The 17,325-nt window shown below is 48.2% G+C and overlaps 2 protein-coding genes across 5 annotated transcripts in view; one reads left to right on the forward strand and one right to left on the reverse strand.

The window, feature by feature from the left end:
* Positions 1-239: 239 nt before the first annotated feature.
* Pnma2 (PNMA family member 2) lies at positions 240-7,107 on the reverse strand. 4 transcript variants are annotated; one of them, XM_074055195.1, is made up of 2 exons: positions 6,989-7,107; positions 240-3,687 (listed from the first exon to the last, which is right to left on the reverse strand). In XM_074055195.1, exon 2 carries the CDS (start codon positions 3,251-3,253, stop codon positions 2,159-2,161), a length of 1,095 nt encoding a protein of 364 aa, XP_073911296.1. In that variant the 5' UTR covers positions 3,254-3,687; positions 6,989-7,107; the 3' UTR covers positions 240-2,158. The 4 variants fall into 4 exon arrangements, with proteins under 4 accessions (XP_073911296.1, XP_073911297.1, XP_073911298.1 ...); XM_074055196.1 differs by having other exon boundaries at positions 6,877-7,067; XM_074055197.1 differs by lacking the exon at positions 6,989-7,107 and adding an exon at positions 6,173-6,582.
* Positions 7,108-7,347: 240 nt separating this feature from the next.
* Dpysl2 (dihydropyrimidinase like 2) overlaps positions 7,348-17,325 on the forward strand; it is a 121,014-nt gene continuing 111,036 nt past the window's right edge. The window contains exon 1 of the mRNA XM_074055200.1: positions 7,348-7,846. Within this exon, the coding sequence (XP_073911301.1) occupies positions 7,490-7,846 (357 nt within the window). The 5' untranslated portion in view covers positions 7,348-7,489. The remainder of the gene's footprint in view (positions 7,847-17,325) is intronic.

Here is a 17,325-nt window from a genome sequence, read left to right on the forward strand (position 1 = left end):
GGAAACCGATGATGGGTGGGAAAAGCACCCTGCGGCTCCTGGGGACCTGGCCCAAGTATTGTTTGTTACTCCAGCACTTTGCTCTCAGGGTTTCTTGCTTAGAGGAGTTCAAGGCCTTTTGGCCTTAGCTTGATTTTCTAAGAGTATCGCTGGTAATTTTTTTCTTTATTTAGTAGTGAAGTTTCTTCAAAGATAGCTTATATAGACCACGAGACACAGCAATAAGAAAAAACTCAGGATTTCATTAGCATAGATTTATTTTATAACTTCACATTGGTAACATTTTACTTTTGTAGGCTGTCAGTAAATGACAACAATGAGGCCATTCCCAAGAATACAAAAGTACATGTAACTGTGTGATTGGTGACTGTTGTATCGCTGCAGTGGAATGGTCTCGAGAAACACGTTAGAAAGAGAACACCACACACGGCATCTTTTTTTTTTTTTTTTAAGTGCTTTTCTTACAATCTCAGGATAGTCTCATATAGTGGATGAGGAAACTCATCCCTAATCAGAAAGAATAAATCATTGTTTCAAAGTCAAGTCACTAACAGTTGTCAACAACTGGTGGAGTTCTTATCGCAAACATAAAAGACAATAAACACTCACATTTGTTTTCAGAAAGAGCTGACATGGTTCTAATGGAAAAGTGTCACAACTGACCGGAAGGTTACATCTTAACTTGTTCCTGCAGGACTCCAAGAACAAGAACAGCATATGTGGTGTGACAATAATGATAATAAGCATCAGGGAAATCCCAAGAGCCACAATGTATCAAGAGTCTTCTAAATTCCAGACATCACTTGAAGCGCTTAAAAGGCTTCACCATTTGATCCTAAAAAATCAACCCACTTTCAAATGAGGAAACTGATGTTTAGAGAAACTAAGCAACTTGTTTGAGTATGCACAAATTTACCAAGAGACCACAGACTGACTTTCAGAGCTTTGCCTTCCATTGTGTTGTCCTGACACACCTGACCGAGCATGCATGGGCCTGATCTAAGTACTTGTGAGGTGCTACAGCTTTGCAAGCCTATGTACAATTTACAGGAAGTTTGGGTCAGTCTGGAGACTAAAGCAAACTGTTGGTGAATGCAGAACCTCAAGAACACCATTTGAAAGCCACTAAGATGGCGGAGGGTGCATTAGTAGCAGTCAGAATCCTGGGCTTCCATTCAGGCCATTATCACTTCTTAGCAATTTTGGTTCAGTGTTGAGACCATGTAACCCATCTGAGCTTTAATTTCTTTCTCTTTAGAAACAGCAAAATAAAAAACCCTGTAAAGTTGCTGCACACATTAAGTGGGATGTGTGTGAAACGCCTTGCATATGGCAGCCCTCAATAAATGTGAGGTCTTCAATGGTATTCCGCTTATGCCTGTCCTGGTGTGTCCTCCCTGCTGGGACGCCCCCCCCCCCCAACCCCTAGGGCATGGTCCATCCTGCCTTTGTAACTGTTTCTGGAGGTGATGGTTGCAGCTCACAGTTCCTCCTACAGTGTATCACAATGATGAGGAATTTGCTGATTTGAGATAGGAACCACCCTCCAACACACACAAGCTAAGTCATTCCACTTTTCAAACTTCTTACAAAAGCTAGTTTTTTCCTAATATCTATTCTTTCTTCTATGGTGGAGGTAAGCTCTGCCCTAGTTGGGGTAATTAAAGGAAACCACAAGTACAGGTGTTTTCAATTTCTTAAGGCTCACTAATATTTGAAATTTAATCTTTTCCTTATTAACAATCTCCTCAGGGTCTAAGAAATTCCAGGTTTTTTTTTTTCCCCCAGTACTGGGGGTTAAAACCAGGGCCTTAATCTTGTCAACCTTTGTTTTTATTTCATTTTTTTAGACAGGGCCTTGACACCTTTGCCTAGCTGGCCTCAAACTCAAGATCCTCCTGCTTCCACCTCCTGAGTAGCTGTGATTACAGGTATGCCTCATCGTGCCCAGTTCAGGTATTTTTCTTAGAAAGAAAAATCACAACTTGGCTTTAGTAGTGGTGCACATCTAAGCCCAGCACTCAGGAGGCTGAAGCAGGAGGTCACCAAAAGACTTGGCTCTCAGGCCTTGATTTCAGTCCTGTGCACTAAAGAAAAATACATCGTCGAGGTCTTAGTCAAGTGACCGCTCTCGGGCTGGGGGCTAGGGACACTGTGTTCAGTTGTGTCTGTCACTATCCCAGCGGCCATGGCCCCTCCCTTCCTCCGGCTCCTCAGAGTTCTCATTTTCAAAGGAGTCCTCTTCCTCCTCTTCTTCCCGGATCACCTTCATCAGCTGCAGGAAGCTGGGGGGCGGACCCTCATCCTTCAGCTCCCGAAGCCGGCACCACAGACCCCCGCTGAGGCTGGCCCCAGCCATCACCTGCTCCAGGCGGACCTGGTCGGCAATGGTCCTGGGGATGACCCGCTTCTCCACGGCTCTGCGGAGCAGCGGTTCTAAGCGAAGCAGGTAGGCTGAGACTTTCTCCCCCTCCTCCTGATAGGTCTTCAGGTACCTCACCTGGGAGGTCCTGCGGCTCTCCAGACTCCCGAACACCTGCTTAAAGGCCTCCAGACACCCCTCCGCGCTGATGGACGGGGAGTCGGCCTGCACTATGGACATGAGATCCAGGGCAGGGCCCCGCAGGCTCTCCACCAGCCACCGCTTCTTCACCGCCTCTGCCACAGGCCACTCCTTCACTATCTCAGTGGCCTGTTCCAGCCAGACCTCAAAGGGCTCCTCCTCGGGTGCGGGCACAGCGCTCCCTGAGAACACGCGCAGCTTCCTGTACCTCATGGGTAGCAGAGGCTGAGGGGCATGGGCCATGGCCTGTCCTACCAAATGGGCCAGTAGCTCGGGTGACACAGAGGGCACTGTGGCCGGAGACATTCCCTCCTGCCCAAGGACTCGGAACATACCCGAAACTGTCTGCCCCTCTTTTTCTAGAAAGAGGTTCAGTCGTTGGAGAAACTCAGAGTCCTGGTTAGGGGTCTTAAAGATCACTTTCCAGGTGCCCCCCTTTCCCTGCACCTCACTGGGGACCACCGAGACATCAGTGTCCTCCATAAGCTCTACCAAGACAGCATTGGCATTTTCCTGCTTCCGGAATATCTTGCCCAGCAGTCTGTACCTGCCCAGAGACTTCAAGGCCTCCTGCAGCACTGCCTGGATCTCTGCCTCGTCACAGTCCACTGGTATCCCCATCACCATCAGTGACTTCTGATCGTCCACACTCATGATCCTGCACCAGTCCTCCAACAGTGCCACTGCCATGGTCCCAAATCTGGACTCACTGGCACTCTAGGTACCAATGGGGCAGATGGGCACTGCCTGAGGACTGAACTTCTACACTTACAACCCAACAGAGAACGGGTCCCTGCCTGGGTCACTCCACTAACGAACGGCTCAGTCCTCTGGACCAGTAACCTGTCCCTGCCCAGTGGCAAAAACTCAGCACTACTTTTGTCTTCAGACCTTCCCCAACGTGGGGACGGGGCACGCCTCAGTCCCAATAGCGCCTCTGTCAGTGCTCTGCAGTCCACTTGTTGCTGGGCTGTAGCTGCTGTTTCACCACGTGAGGCTCCTGCTGGGGACACTGGCTCTTCTCTCACCACGGAGGCAGCTGGAACGGCTGCTTCCTCCCTGTCTCCTGGTCTGACACCTTAGGTGTCCTGGAGGGAAGTCACACAGCACGGTGGCACGGGTGCCTGTGGAAACAAAGCTCATGTTTAGCACAAGTCCTCTCCTTCCAAGGGATTGTCCAAGGAGCAGAGGACAGCAGACAGGGACTCTGCCTCACATCGTACCTGTGTCTGCCCCACTCTGGCAGGCCCCGTCTTTGCTTACTGCAACTTTTCTTCTCCTGGGGACCCTACTGCAATCTAGTCTCCCAGCCATGTGCTCATCGGACATGTTGACTGATGTCTGAAAGTCCCTCTTTTGGGCAGGATTCAAGCTCTTTGCCAAGTGAAAGAAATCAGGAAATGTGGCTAAATACTTGTTTATTCATTCCAGAATGTTTGGTGAGAGTCAAGGAGCATCTGTTCAGCTTCCATCACAAGAAGATGTCACCTTCCTTCACAGGATGGTGTGTGTGCTTGTTAATGCCAGACACACCAAGAACCCCCTCGTACATAAAGAATAATATGGCTTTATGCCTATTTATGATCCAGTGTCAAAGTTTAATGCACTTATTCAAAAATGTGACAGTTTCACAATTTAATTACATCTCCTAAACAATATGGAGTCACTCCACTTCTTTGATTTAAAAAGATCCAATTGAGCAGAGTGTATAATCCCAACGCTTGGGAGGCCAAGGCAAAAAAAAAAAAAAAATCAACTGAGAATCATTCAAACATTTAAACATAATTTAATATAGGCACAACAATTAAAAAAAAAAAAAACCTCTGTACCAAATAAATTAAACTTGGAATCATGAATTAATTCCCTTTTGTTATGTCTAGTGGGGCTTTACAAATGAACAATGGGGTGTTCCTTTGGCTGGCTAAGAACAGTAAGTTATTAATACAAGTTTCTTTCTGGCATTTGAACTTGAAGGGTCATTTGAGAAAAAGACAAAAGGCAGGAAACATGTCTATGGAGGAGGTCTGTCCTGAAGAACCTGGGGACACTGGAGAAGGCAAAATGGAAGAGTCCTTGTTATAGTCACAGTAGCTCAGCAGTGGAGAACTGCCTTAGGTGACTCTGTCATTGTGGGGACATCACAGAGTGTATTTACACGAACTAGGAGGGCTATGACATCACTAAGCCACGTAATCTTATGGCATCAGTGTGATAAGTGCCTTGACCAAAATGTGGTTGCTCAGTGTGTAACCCCACCTCCCCGTGACCTCTGTGGAGTGTGCCTTAGAAGGGTACCACCATTTCTCCTGGGCCTGGAAATCTCCATCAGTCTGAACGAGTTCACATCACAGGTACCAGTCTGTGGCCATGGCAGCAGCTGCTCCTGCTGTGGGTACAGATCCAAAGTCTTTTAGGGAGGTACTGAAGGCCACACCACCTTGTGAAAGCCAGGAGGGTAAATGCTGCCCCATCCCTGTGCTTGGCAGCCCTTGGGAGCTGGGTGGGACTGCTGACCTCTACAGGCCTGAGTTTACCTTTTAACCCCCCACTGGAATACCTAGAGAACTGGGGATGTAAAGGGCGTTGAATATCAAGGAAGAAACGCCCCCCAGTCCACAGAACAACTGTCCTGCTGAAGTCAGGCTAGCTTTCCAGGGCTCCTTTGCCCAAAGGCCACAGGGCTTGCACATGCTCTTTAATAAAAAGACCACAGGTGGGAAGCCCCTTAATAACAGCTGGGCCAGGATGGAAACAACTGGTTATGGGGAAAACGTAAGAACTGTGTATTTTCTCCCATAATGAGGGCCGGGAGGATGATGGCGGGAGGTAAAAGATGCCCCCCCCCGCCCCCCCCCGCCAAGGTTGGGTATTTTAACTAGATGTGGGACCCGGCACCGCGCCCCATCTGTCTAAACCTGAGTTTCCTGCCCTGGGAAGCGGTGAGGATAAAGCTCTCCTCGCACAGGGCCGCTGTGTCTAAGAAATGATGTAATTCACATGGAAGCGCTTTATTCAGAGGTCTGTTCAAAAAGTCTGGCCCTAAGCCCCAAAGCGCGTCTTGGGTTCTCTTCCCGGCTAGGGTGCATTCTCCAGCGCATGTCTGCTCCTCTCCAGCTCACCCTCAAACTGTGACTGGATGCCTCCCAAATTTAACTCCATTCATCAACAGTTGGGATGGGGTTGATATTCGCACTTAATCATTCATGACAATGGGTGTGAATTCTTGGTCACACTGCCTGGTGCGACTGCTCTGCGGTAAACGGCCTCGGGGCCCACACCCGCCCTGGCTACTGCGCATGTCCAGACCTCCCTCCGGAGCAAAAAAAAAAAAGGCAGTTCTGCAGGTTTCTGCTGCTGTGGAAAGACAGACGGACCTGAAATTGACCAGAGACAGGGGCTGATACTGGAAAGGACTCGGAGATGGGAGTAAGCATGCAAGGGTCCTCAAAGATCATTTTACCTACACAAATCAAAATGCCCCGCCTATATCGCCACCAACCCGGCGGTCGTGGCAGGACGTTCTGTACATACACAAGTCCCCATAAAGCTTTCTTCTGCTTGGTCTCAGAATTCACGGCACTCTCTCCCAACCCGAGACCCACCTCCTACCTGTCTTCGCCTGCTACTTAACGCCCCAGTAAAGCATCTGCATCTGGCGTCCCGGGAAACCCAGCAGCTCTGACGCAGTGCGCAACAGGGGCGGGGGGACTAGGCGGGGCACCCTCGAAGTGGGGAAAGGCTGGAGATTTAGAGAGAGGGCTTCGATCGCGTATTCCCCCATCGTTCATATTCTCTCTCTCATTCTCTCTCTCTCTCTCTCTGTTGGTGGTGGAAGGATACGAAATAACGACGCTGCTGGGCCTTTCTTGTGGCACCGATGGTCCATGAAGTCCTCGAACAATATAGAGAGTCCGCACCCTTTAAGTTATCGCTCGGGGCTGGCATCTGCCGACTGTACTCTGCTACACTCCCACAGACTGTAGGCCTACATCTCCCTCTATCCCACCTCCCCACTAGCTACGTCCTGTCTCTCTCCGTTTCTCCCCGCCATATTTGCGCCCCATCCCCCAAACACAGTGGCTGCACCAAGCGAGAGCCTTGTTTCCCTCTCTGCCCTTGTAGCCCGGCGTTGGTGTCCGGCGATCGGCGTTGGTGACCGAGGGGCCAGCTGCCTGCCCCACCCCGCGCCCATCCCCAGCGCCTCCTCTCTCCTCCCTCCGAGTATCGCGGGGCCTGCCAACTTGGACCCCATTCCCCAAGCATCAGCTAGGTCCCGGACCCCCTCCCACGGTGCGCCCTCGCCCCCGGCCCACCTCTGCAATGCGGCGGGAGAGAGGCGCCAGAGTCGGGCAGGTGCGGGAGAGGAGCGCGGGGCCAGGGGCTGCGCCCTCGGGTCCTCGCCCCGCGTACCTGCCCCAGACTCACCCTGGCACCGAGAGCGGTCAGCGGACCGGCGGGTGCGCATCCATTAGCCGGCGATCTGGCCGCTTCACTTCCGGAGCGCGGGCTTGGGGCTCCCCTCCCCCTCCCCTCTTCTCTGCTCCCCTCCCCTCCTCCCCTCCGCGCCCCGCCCCCGCCCCGCCCCGCCCGCGCCGCGCCCCTCCCCGCGCTGCCGGGAACTGGCAGCCTCTCAGCTCCCGCTGCCGCAGCGGCCGCCCGCCCAAACCCAACTTTGCCGCTCGCCTGAGCTCGCGCGGCGGCGGCGGGGGGCGTGGGCAGGGAGGGGGAGAGCGGGGTCAGGGGGAGGGACCGCGAGGGGTGGGTCGCCCGCTCGCCAGCCCTCCTTCCTTTCTGTACACCTTGCGCTAGGCAGAGAGCGGCAGGCGCGGCTGCAGCTAGGGGCTGGTGCACACAGACAGGGACACTTAGGGACCCGCAGACGGACGGACTGACGGACGGAGACGACCCTCCCCGAGCCCCTGCGCCATGGCCGAGAGGAAGCAATCCGGAAAGGCGGCAGAGGACGAAGAGGTCCCTGCCTTTTTTAAAAACCTGGGCTCGGGTAGCCCCAAGCCCCGGCAAAAATTCTGTGGCATGTTCTGCCCGGTGGAAGGGTCCTCGGAGAACAAGACCATCGATTTCGACTCGCTGTCCGTGGGCCGGGGCTCGGGGCAGGTGGTAGCTCAGCAGCGGGACGTCGCCCACTTGGGCCCGGACCCGCAGACGCCGTACTCCCGGCAGGGCCGGCGTGCAGGTGGAGGCGAGCCATCTGTTGAATCCAGCCGGAAGGTGGAGATCCGGCGGGCCTCGGGCAAGGAAGCCCTGCAGAACATCTACGACCAGGTTGGTATGGGGGTGGGGGGCAGAGACCGAGGACGGGGAGCGGGCATCGCCCCCCCTTCGCCCCCTTGCACCTGGGTGGAGGACCGAGCATCCCAGCGTGCCCGCCTGCACGCCCCGCCTTGAACGCTGCCTCCCGCATCTGCACGCGCACCCCACCCTGCCCGCCCCGTCCCCGCGCAGGGTGCGGCGAGGCTCGGGCTCGGCGGTGAGCGGCTGCGCCCACAAAGGCTTCTCGCGCCTCCCTGGGCCTGGGAGGTGGGGGGTGGGCGTAAAGGACAAGCCGATCCCTGGCTGCAGGCATCGCATGGCGGTCAGGGTGGACCTCGGCTCCATTCTTCTTAAATCCTCCCGGGCGGCTTCCGATTGCAGCTGTGGTTGGGTGCCCCACCCTTTTTTTTGATGCAGCTCGGAGCGCTCAGTGAAGGGTTTGCGTGAAGGCCACGGACTCCCCGGGGGTCAGGGAGGGGCAAGGGCTCCGACGGCCACTCGTGGTCGCACCTCCTCGTGCGCCCTTTTCACTCACGTCCTAAGCTTGGAGGTCAGGACCATGGTCAGCGCCTCCCCGGACCACCTCGGAGATTCTCACCACCCTGGCCTCGTGTTCACAGCGTGCGAAGAGGGAGGGAGGCCGAGAAGTCACCCAAGGAGACCGAGGCTTCTAAATAGCCCGTGTGGAGAACGAAGTTGTGCCAAGTGTCTCAGTAAGGGTGTCCCCGAGCGTTCCCCCCGCGCTGTTTGGGAGGCACGTTGAGGATGGAGAGGAAGTGAATGGATTAAAAAAAAAAAAAAAAGAAAGAAAAAAAGGGGGAAATGCCTCATATCTGAAGACTAGGCTCCTTATATTGTGTTAATGGGGAGACAAAGAAGGCTAGTTTGGCTAACCTTGATTTTGGAAAATGCTTATCACTGGCAAATTGAATAGAGTGCACTTGAAGTGCAAAATGTTTTCAGACACTTTTTTTTTTTCCTTATCAGGGTGACCTTTATACTTGTATAATATTTGTCACAGCTTTAATTTCTCAAGTGATCATTTACAGTGCAAAATGTTTGAACATTTGTTTGCTGTTTCCCACGCCCATGAAGATGAAAAAAATCCATCAATCCATATTTATTGACCACCTGGAGGAAGAATAGTCATAAAATGTTCAAGAGGCCTCCTCTCTCAGGGCTTCTGGAGCTGTTGAGGTGGACCTCACATATCACTGAGGGGTGCACAAGCATCCATCGTGCATTCAGGGTGTATGCTTACATTACAGAGCAAGAGTGGGTGATCATGGTTGGGACACAATGTTTCTGTTTCCTGATATGACCTAGAGTTTTGTAGCTTTGGACTTTCATCGGTCCAAACTCTAGGAAAAATGAACCATTTGCTGTCATTTTCAAAAGGTGAGACATCTGATCACTTAATGTAAACCCACTCATCCCCCTGCTCATCCTTTGATTTTTTTTCATACAGGGAAGTGTCTCATATGCATATTTCACTGAGGCAGCTAGAAGAATTTAAATCCAAAAAATCTTGCTTTATTCCAAGTGATCAGACAAAGGAAGTAAAAGCTTCTAATGTACCTTATACTGAAAGCTGTGTGACATGCTTCCTCATGTGAATACATTGGGTGAAGGTCTTCAGGCACTTTCATGCAAGATGGGTTGTGCTGGTATTTCTAAGGCCACCGAGGGAGCACAGAAACACCTAGTGAATAAAGAAGAGAGAAATCATCTAAAGATGGCCAGTTTGGGAATAGAGGTTGAGAATAGCCACTCTGTAATGATGACATGAATTAAAACTTGAGTTTGAAAGGTATCCTTTCATACATTATTCAATGTATCCACTTTTCTATTTCTTTAGAAGCTTAAATGTTTGCTCACCAGGATTGCTTGGAACACTCCCCAAATTTAATAGAAATCCTAAATTGTAAACCAAGAGTACATGGAAGGGGGAGGATTTGAAGAGTACAATGCCCAACCCAAAACCAAGACACAAGCCAGGTGCTGGTGGCTCACACCTGTAATCCTAGCTACTTGGGAGTCTGAGATTAGGAAGATGGAAGTTTAAGGTCAGCCCAGGCAAATAGTTTTTTGAGACCCTATCTCCAAAATAACCAGAACAAAATGAACTGGAGGTATGGCTCAAGCAATAGAGCACCTGCTTTGCAAGTGCAAAGCTCTGAGTTCAAACCCCAGTCCCACCCAAAACCAAACCAGTAAACAAATAAACAAAAAAACCGCCAAAATAACCAGAGCAAAATGCACTGGAAGTGTGGTTCAAGCAGTAGAGTGCCTACTTTGCAAGCATGAAGCTCCAAGTTCAAATCCCAGGCCCACAAAAGAAAAAAAAAAAAAAAGGAAAAAGAAACCCAAGACACTTGTAGCCTCTGCAAACCCACCATTGCTTCAGTTGACTGGTTTTTAGTAACAGGGCGATTCTGTGTAGGCCTTTCTGCAGCCCTCCCTGAGTTTTCACCATCAACCTATTATTGTCACATAGCAAATGTTCCTCTGGGATTTTTTTTTAAATCATCTGTGACTAGGAGCTTTTACCTGGTTTGGTGCTTATAGTGCTTGAATTTTTCATATATATAGAAGAGGGAAAGGCATTAGGTGTGTGTGTATGCATACAACAGTGGTGATTTCTGAAAACCCAATTGAGCCTGCCATTTTGGCCAAATTGAGTGGTCATTGCTGAGTTTTCAGCTAATGAACAGGACAGCATCTCACTGCATTCCTCTCAGAAGCTCTGGTACAGAGCTGAGTGGATCCCACACCCTGATTCATGCCTTCTCTCCTCTCCTCTCTTAGATCTGCATTTGTAGGTGCCATTTATTGGTCACCACCACACTAGGAGTCTTGCTATTCCCTCGAAAGGCTTGGGAAGGGGCAGAGCAGGCTTCCTTAGCCATGTAGTTCTTGGAAACGAGTGAGGTGAGTGGGCATATTTGCAGGGAAGAAGTGAAGTATGCTACAGAGTGAGCAGGTCAGCCCCGGGAAGCAGTGGGTGTGGTCTGCCCTGGGCTGTCTGGTTTTGGTGAAGGGAAGGTTGGTGGAGTGGCTGTGAAGGAGGAAAGCTTCTATCCTTGTTACTCTCTCTTGCCCATGTGTCCTGGCAGGAATCCACTCTAACTTGCAGTGAGGTTGCATTGATTACCACCTGTGAGGGACTCTGAGCTTCTGGGAATAGAGAGCAGAGGACAGCTCCATGGGTGTATTCTTCAGTCTAATATCACTGTAACAAAATACCTGAGTAAGGCTTCTTATGAAGCAAAGAGAGGCTTGTTTTGGGTTATGGTTCTGGAAGTTTGGGTTGAAAAATGGATGGCTCCGTAGGTTTGGGCCTTTGGTAATGGTCACCATCAGTGTGTGTGTGTGTGTGTGTGTGTGTGTGTGTGTGTGTGTGTGTGTGCATGAGAGAGAGAGAGAGAGAGAGAGAGAGAGAGAGAGAGAGAGAGAGAGAGAGAGAGAGAGAGAGAAAGCTGATCACGTCCTGTAGCAGGAAGCAGAGAGAAAGGGAAAGACCAGGATTCCATAATTTCTTTTGAGGGAGTACCCACAATGGCCTACGGACCTCCTATAAGGCCCTACCTCTTAAAGGTCTACAGTACTCCCAGTAGTACTGCTACCCTGGGGACCAAGCCTTTAACACACAACCTTTGGGGGGACAGTCAACCTCCAAACCAAAACTTCTCCCTTGCCAATGCCCATCGCCCTTGATCTCTGCCCTTTGCAGGAATTCCCCCCATTGCACTCCAGATATGATTTGGCTACAATCAGCTGCTCAGGTGGGGAGACTGGGCCACAATGCCTTCCAGGGGGCTTCCAGATCCTTCTTCCACCTGCGAACAACCTGTGCAGTCTGGAGCAGAAGGGCTGTGAGTCCCTTCTTGTCCAGGGCAGGTGCCAATGAGCAAACTATACAGAGTTCTGCAGCATCGGTGCTACGGTTTGAATGTGTCCCCAATGTGCTGGAAACTTAATACCCAATGCAACAGTGCTGGGAGGTTGGGCCTCGAGGAAAGCTCCACCTTCATGCATTGTCAATGCTGAATACCCAAGGGCTAGAGGCTGTGGGTTGAATCTCTTCACCCTGTTGTCACAGCAAGAAGGCCCTCACTGCATGTGGCCCCTCAATCTTAGACTTCTCAGCCTCCATAACCACGAACCAAATTTCTTTGTTATAAATTCCCCAGACCCAAGATATTCTGTTACAGCAGCACAAAATAGACAGTCACCAAGTCTGAAATACTTTCTAATATTCTTTCCATTCAGTGTCCCCTGTCCTGTCTCTCCATGTTGAAGCTCTGCTGTCCCTATTCTGTTCTTTACCATCCCCACCCCATTCTCACAGGACACCCTTTCCAGAATTCTTGCCCTCCCTCCAAAGAGCACCATGCTTTAAAATCACTCTCTTCCCCTTTGCTCTCCCTTTTCCCATTCAAAATTCCTTCCTTGTGTTAATCTTAGAGATGAGAAATGCCAGTGACTAAGCCAGTCTACCCCTTCTAGGAAGGACTAATCTCCAAATTGTCCCCAGAGATTCTTGTTTGATAATTGAAAGGAAGTGGATGACTAGTTAGTGGGCTGTGTGGTGGAGATTTGGCTGGGAGCCTGGAAAAGGATGGTTTGATACTTTAAGAGGCTACATTGTTTCAAAAGAAGAGATACAGAGAGGAACATTTGTGTGTCCACCTGACTTCATAGAGGGGAAATCAGAGGAGGGCACTTGGGGAAGGAAAAGAAAGGACAATCGTTATTTATTAGTTGCTGTACATTCCCTCACTGATTATTGAACAAATCATGTAATTGGTTAAACTAGAAAAATGAATTGTGGCAAAATACATGCAAAGTGAAGTTTGCCATCTTAAACTTGTTTTCAATGTACAGTTCAACAGTGTTAAAAGAATGTTGTCATTATTATGCAATCTCCAAGCCCTTTTCATCTTACAAAAGTGAAACTGTCCCCATTAAACAACCACTCCTCATCCCACACCCCAACCCCTGCAGTCACCGGTCTCATTTCTGTCTGAGTTTGATGGCTCTTGGTTCCTCATGTAAGTGGAATCATGTAGTATTTTTGTCCTTTGTGACTGGCTTGTTTCACTTAGCATCATGGCGTATAGATTTATCCACATTGTAGAATGTGACAGCATTTCCTTCTTTAAGGCTGAATACTAGTCTTACGATTAGTTAAATTGCAAATCGTCGATAACTTAAAAATTGTTGTTCCTGGGCGGGCCTGGTGACTTGTACCTGTTAATCCCCACTGCTCAGGAGGCCATAGGCGGGAGGATCATAGTGCAGGTTAGTTAGGGCAAAAATACCATATCCTACCGAAAAATAGTAAAGCAAAAAAGGGCTGGGAGTGTGGCTCAAGGGCAACGCTCTGCGTTCAAACCCCAGTACTGCCAAAGAAATTGTTGCTCAGGAAAAAGTCTGCATAATTAATTGTGGGAGGAAGTAGGGAGGGTTGTGTTCGGAATGAGATAAGACTGTGCAGGCTGGCCTAAGGCCTGAGTAGAGGAAATCTCTGCCCCCATAGGGCTTCTGCCATCTCTCCACTGAAGCTCAAGAGGAAGAGAATTGTCACTGAACTGACAATGGCTGGTCCTGGTGTGTGTGTGTGTGTGTGTGTGTGTGTGTGTGTGTGTGTGTGTGTGACTGGGCATTGGCTCTACCACTTGAGCTATGCCCCAAACCGTGGTCTGACCTTTTGAACATTGCAGTTTACAAACTCATGGCCCATGACATAGAAATCAGGGCTGGGCTGGACCATTTTTTCCATCCTGATAGAGACAGGCCAAGCGTTCCTAGGGGTCAGCTGGTGCAAGTGCTTCCCTCTGTGTCCTGGAGAATCCATCACTCCCTCGAAGGTGTATTTCCTTGAATGTCAGCTCTTGAAGAAGACTTGCTGATTGCTCTGAGGAAGGGATGGTGAGAAAATGACTTCACCCCACAGCTCTCCCATGACAGTTCCGGGACTAGGCTGGAGGCCTCCCCTCTAGATCTCACTACCGTCCTAGTCCAGAAAGCCTTGTTATTTATAAGGCTTTACTTAAACCTGGAATCTGCTTATCTAGACTGTTTTTTGGATGGACTTTTTTTTTCTTTTTTCTTTTGTGGTGGGGAAGAAACCCAGGACCTCATGCATGCTAGGCAAGTGCTTTTCCACTGAGCTGTACCCCAGGCCCTGGCCTCTGCATCTTAGAGTATGCAGCATGTATTATTTTTAAAACCTTGCCCTACACCCTGTGACATGGGCCTCACCTCCATCTTCTAAATGATGTTTACCGACCTAATGCCTAAGGTCCTCTCTCTAGGAAGCATGTGAACTAGGACTTGGGCCATTTCCCTATCCCAGCCCTGTATTTCTTTCAACATGGTGTGATGTAGTTCTCCTGCCAGTGACGTGCACTGGGCTTAAAGGTACCAATTACTTCTTATTACTACTTATTATTTTATACATTATTGAAGTTCAGTCTTCTATGGGGTAGGCCTTGTGCTAAGTGCTCTGTGTGTATTATTGTATCAGTCCTAAATTGACTACTCAGTACGTGCTACTGTTACCTTTATTTTGCAAAAGAAGTGTCTGAAGGCAAAAGAAACTTGCAAAGCAACTTGCGATTGAAACTCAAGAGGCAGGATTTGAACCCAGGACTGTGTGACTCGAGAGCATCTTACTGTGATGTAGTGAGTTACTTTTTGTATACATTATTTCTTCTAACTTTATCTTCAAAGGAATAACTACAGCAAAAAATTTCTGACTGTCTACATTCTTGCTTTTGCTTTTTTGCCTTTGAAGTCATTTATCAGATGCACTATTGACTTGTCTTTGTGAATGTACACTAAAATGCTGATATTCTGACCATCAGTTTTTGAACACAAGAAACGTCTTCAGCTATCACTGGGATGCAGGCCAGCACTGAACAGTGTGAATGACGGCCCTTTCTAAGATTAGAGCACTGTGCTGGCACTGGGACTTTTCTTGATGTAAATCATTGTCTAAGTCAGTCTGGGCTGTTGTAGCAAATTGCCACAGACTATGTGGCTTAAATAACAGAAATGATTTCTCACAGCTGTGGAGGCTGAAGGCCAAGGTCAAGATGCTGGCAGATCCATGCACTGTCTGGTGAGGTCTCCATATTGCTGCCTCCTCACATGGACAGATCTCTCTCTCTCTCTCTCTCTCTCTCTCTCTCTCTGGTACTGGGGTTTAAACCAGGCCCACATGCTTGCTAGGCAGGTGCTGTACCACTTGAGTAACACCCTAACCCCCTTTTTGCTTAGTTTTGTTTTCAGATAGGGTCTCTCCTTTTTACCTGGGACCACGATCCTCCTACCTATGCCTCCCAAGTACCTGGGATGACAGGCATTTGCCATAACACATGGTTTGTTGGTTGGTATGGAGTCTTGTTAGCTTTTGGTTGAGATGAGGTCTTGTTAACTTTTTGTCCAGGCTGGTGTCCAACCTTGATCTTCCCAGTCTCTGCCTCCTGAGTAGCTGGAATTACAGGTGTGAGCCATAGAGCCTGGCCTCTATCTCTCTTTTATAATCCTATCATGAAGCTTTGCCCTCTTGACCTAGTCACCTTCCAAAGGTCTCACTTCTACTCCAGTCCCAGGTTAGGTTTCAGTGTGTGAATTTTGGAGGGGTCACAAGCATGAAAACCCAGCAAGTAATGGGGGGTCATCAGTAAAAGCTGTGGCAGGTGGGGCTGGTGGCTACTTGGATTAGTGATTTATCGGCTGTGGTGAGGCCTGGGTGCACAGGCTGAGTGAGAGATGCTCATAGGTGCTGCCTCCAAGGGCAAGAGCCTGGCCTTGAAGGAGGTTTGGGGGTTGTTTCCCAGTGAACACACAACTTGCATGGGCTGTGATTCCGAGTGAACTAGGAATCTTCCAGGAGGAAGAACTCTGAGTGAGGGGCCAGGGAACCTGGCTGCCATCTGAGCTCTGCCTTTTGCCAGCTGTGCTGCCTGCACAATTGTTGACCTTGGGCTGTCATTGGGTTGGCCTCCATCTCTAAGGCTCCTTCTACTCATATCCACTAACCATTCTGAAAGAAAATCACACTGTGCCTGGATTCTCCTCCTCCTCCTCTTCCTCTTCTTCTTCTTCTTCAGGCAAAATTCACATAACATAAAATTCTCTTTCAAACCATTTTAACCAATTTTTATTTTAACAATTCAGTACTTTAGTACTTTCACAGTTATGTAGCTGCATGGCTGTCTTATCCTAGAACATTTTTGTCACCCTCCAAATAAACTGCATAGCATTAAGTAGACAGTTCCCATTGCACCGTCACCTCCAGCCTCTATCAAACCACCAACCTGTTTTTATGTCTCTGAGGATTTGCCATTTCTGAGCATTTCATATCCATGGGATCAAACAATATTTATTTCTGGTGTTTTCACTTAGTGTACTGTTTTGAGGGTTCATCCAGGTTATGTTATGTATTCATTTCTTTTTCTTCATTTCTTTTATTTTTTTTTTTTTTAGTGCTTAGAAAAGTTTATTTTGCACTCAGAATATTTTTCTAAGGCATGGCAAATTACACATCCAAACTTCTCAATGGTAGAATATTTAATATTCTGAAGGCAGGCCTTTAAAAAAATTTGTACGTTATGATACTGAAAGTCTAATGGATTCACACAGAAAGAGAACCTAAAAAGGGGCAGAACATCATCTATTACATAATGGTTAGTTTATGGTTTTTCCCTTCGTTGCAGCAAATATGGTCGTTCATCACACCCTCCCCTGTTGTAAGGTGAAAACTATTTATTTCATCTTGCTGATATCCACATGTGAAATACCACATATTATTAGCAATCAATAACAAAATAGGAAATTTGTCTTTTTAAAAACATGAAAATGTTATGATTTTAAAACATCAGGCATTTACTGACTGAAAAATCAATTAAGCACTCTCAGTGTGAGAACAAAGATAATGTTGAAAATATACAGATGATGTTTTTTCCTGAGTAGAATGCAAACTTTTATTTTATATCGAATTAAGCTCTGAATTTCCAAAATATACAAAGCTTTTCAATATCAAATAAAAAATCAGGAATACCCATCTTCACAATTAAAAAAAAAAAGGCAAAGAAAAATTCAAGACAAGGTTCAATAATAATGTAAAATCTGGAATGGATGGCCAAAATCTTAACAGTTCAATTAGTTGGTTCTCTCAGTTCAGTTTCAAACACACACAAAAATAGTATATACCAACAGCAAATTTAACAGTCATACTTTTCCTATCATCCAATTTAAAAAAATGTAACCTAAGACAAAAAACACAAGCCATACACTTAACTAGAGACCAAAAAGGGTAATCAACCTTTACAGGAATCCCGAGAATACCATGGACTTACAAAACCTGCCTAAATCAGTAGTTATGTCCTGTTACATCATGTGTAGAAAACTATAATTAAAGCAAGAGAGTTTTTATTAGTTGCATAATCTAAAATCTATGAGGAAATTTTTAACTCTAC

The sequence above is a fragment of the Castor canadensis genome, chromosome 14 (assembly GCF_047511655.1).
Source record: "Castor canadensis chromosome 14, mCasCan1.hap1v2, whole genome shotgun sequence".
NCBI lineage: Eukaryota > Metazoa > Chordata > Mammalia > Rodentia > Castoridae > Castor > Castor canadensis.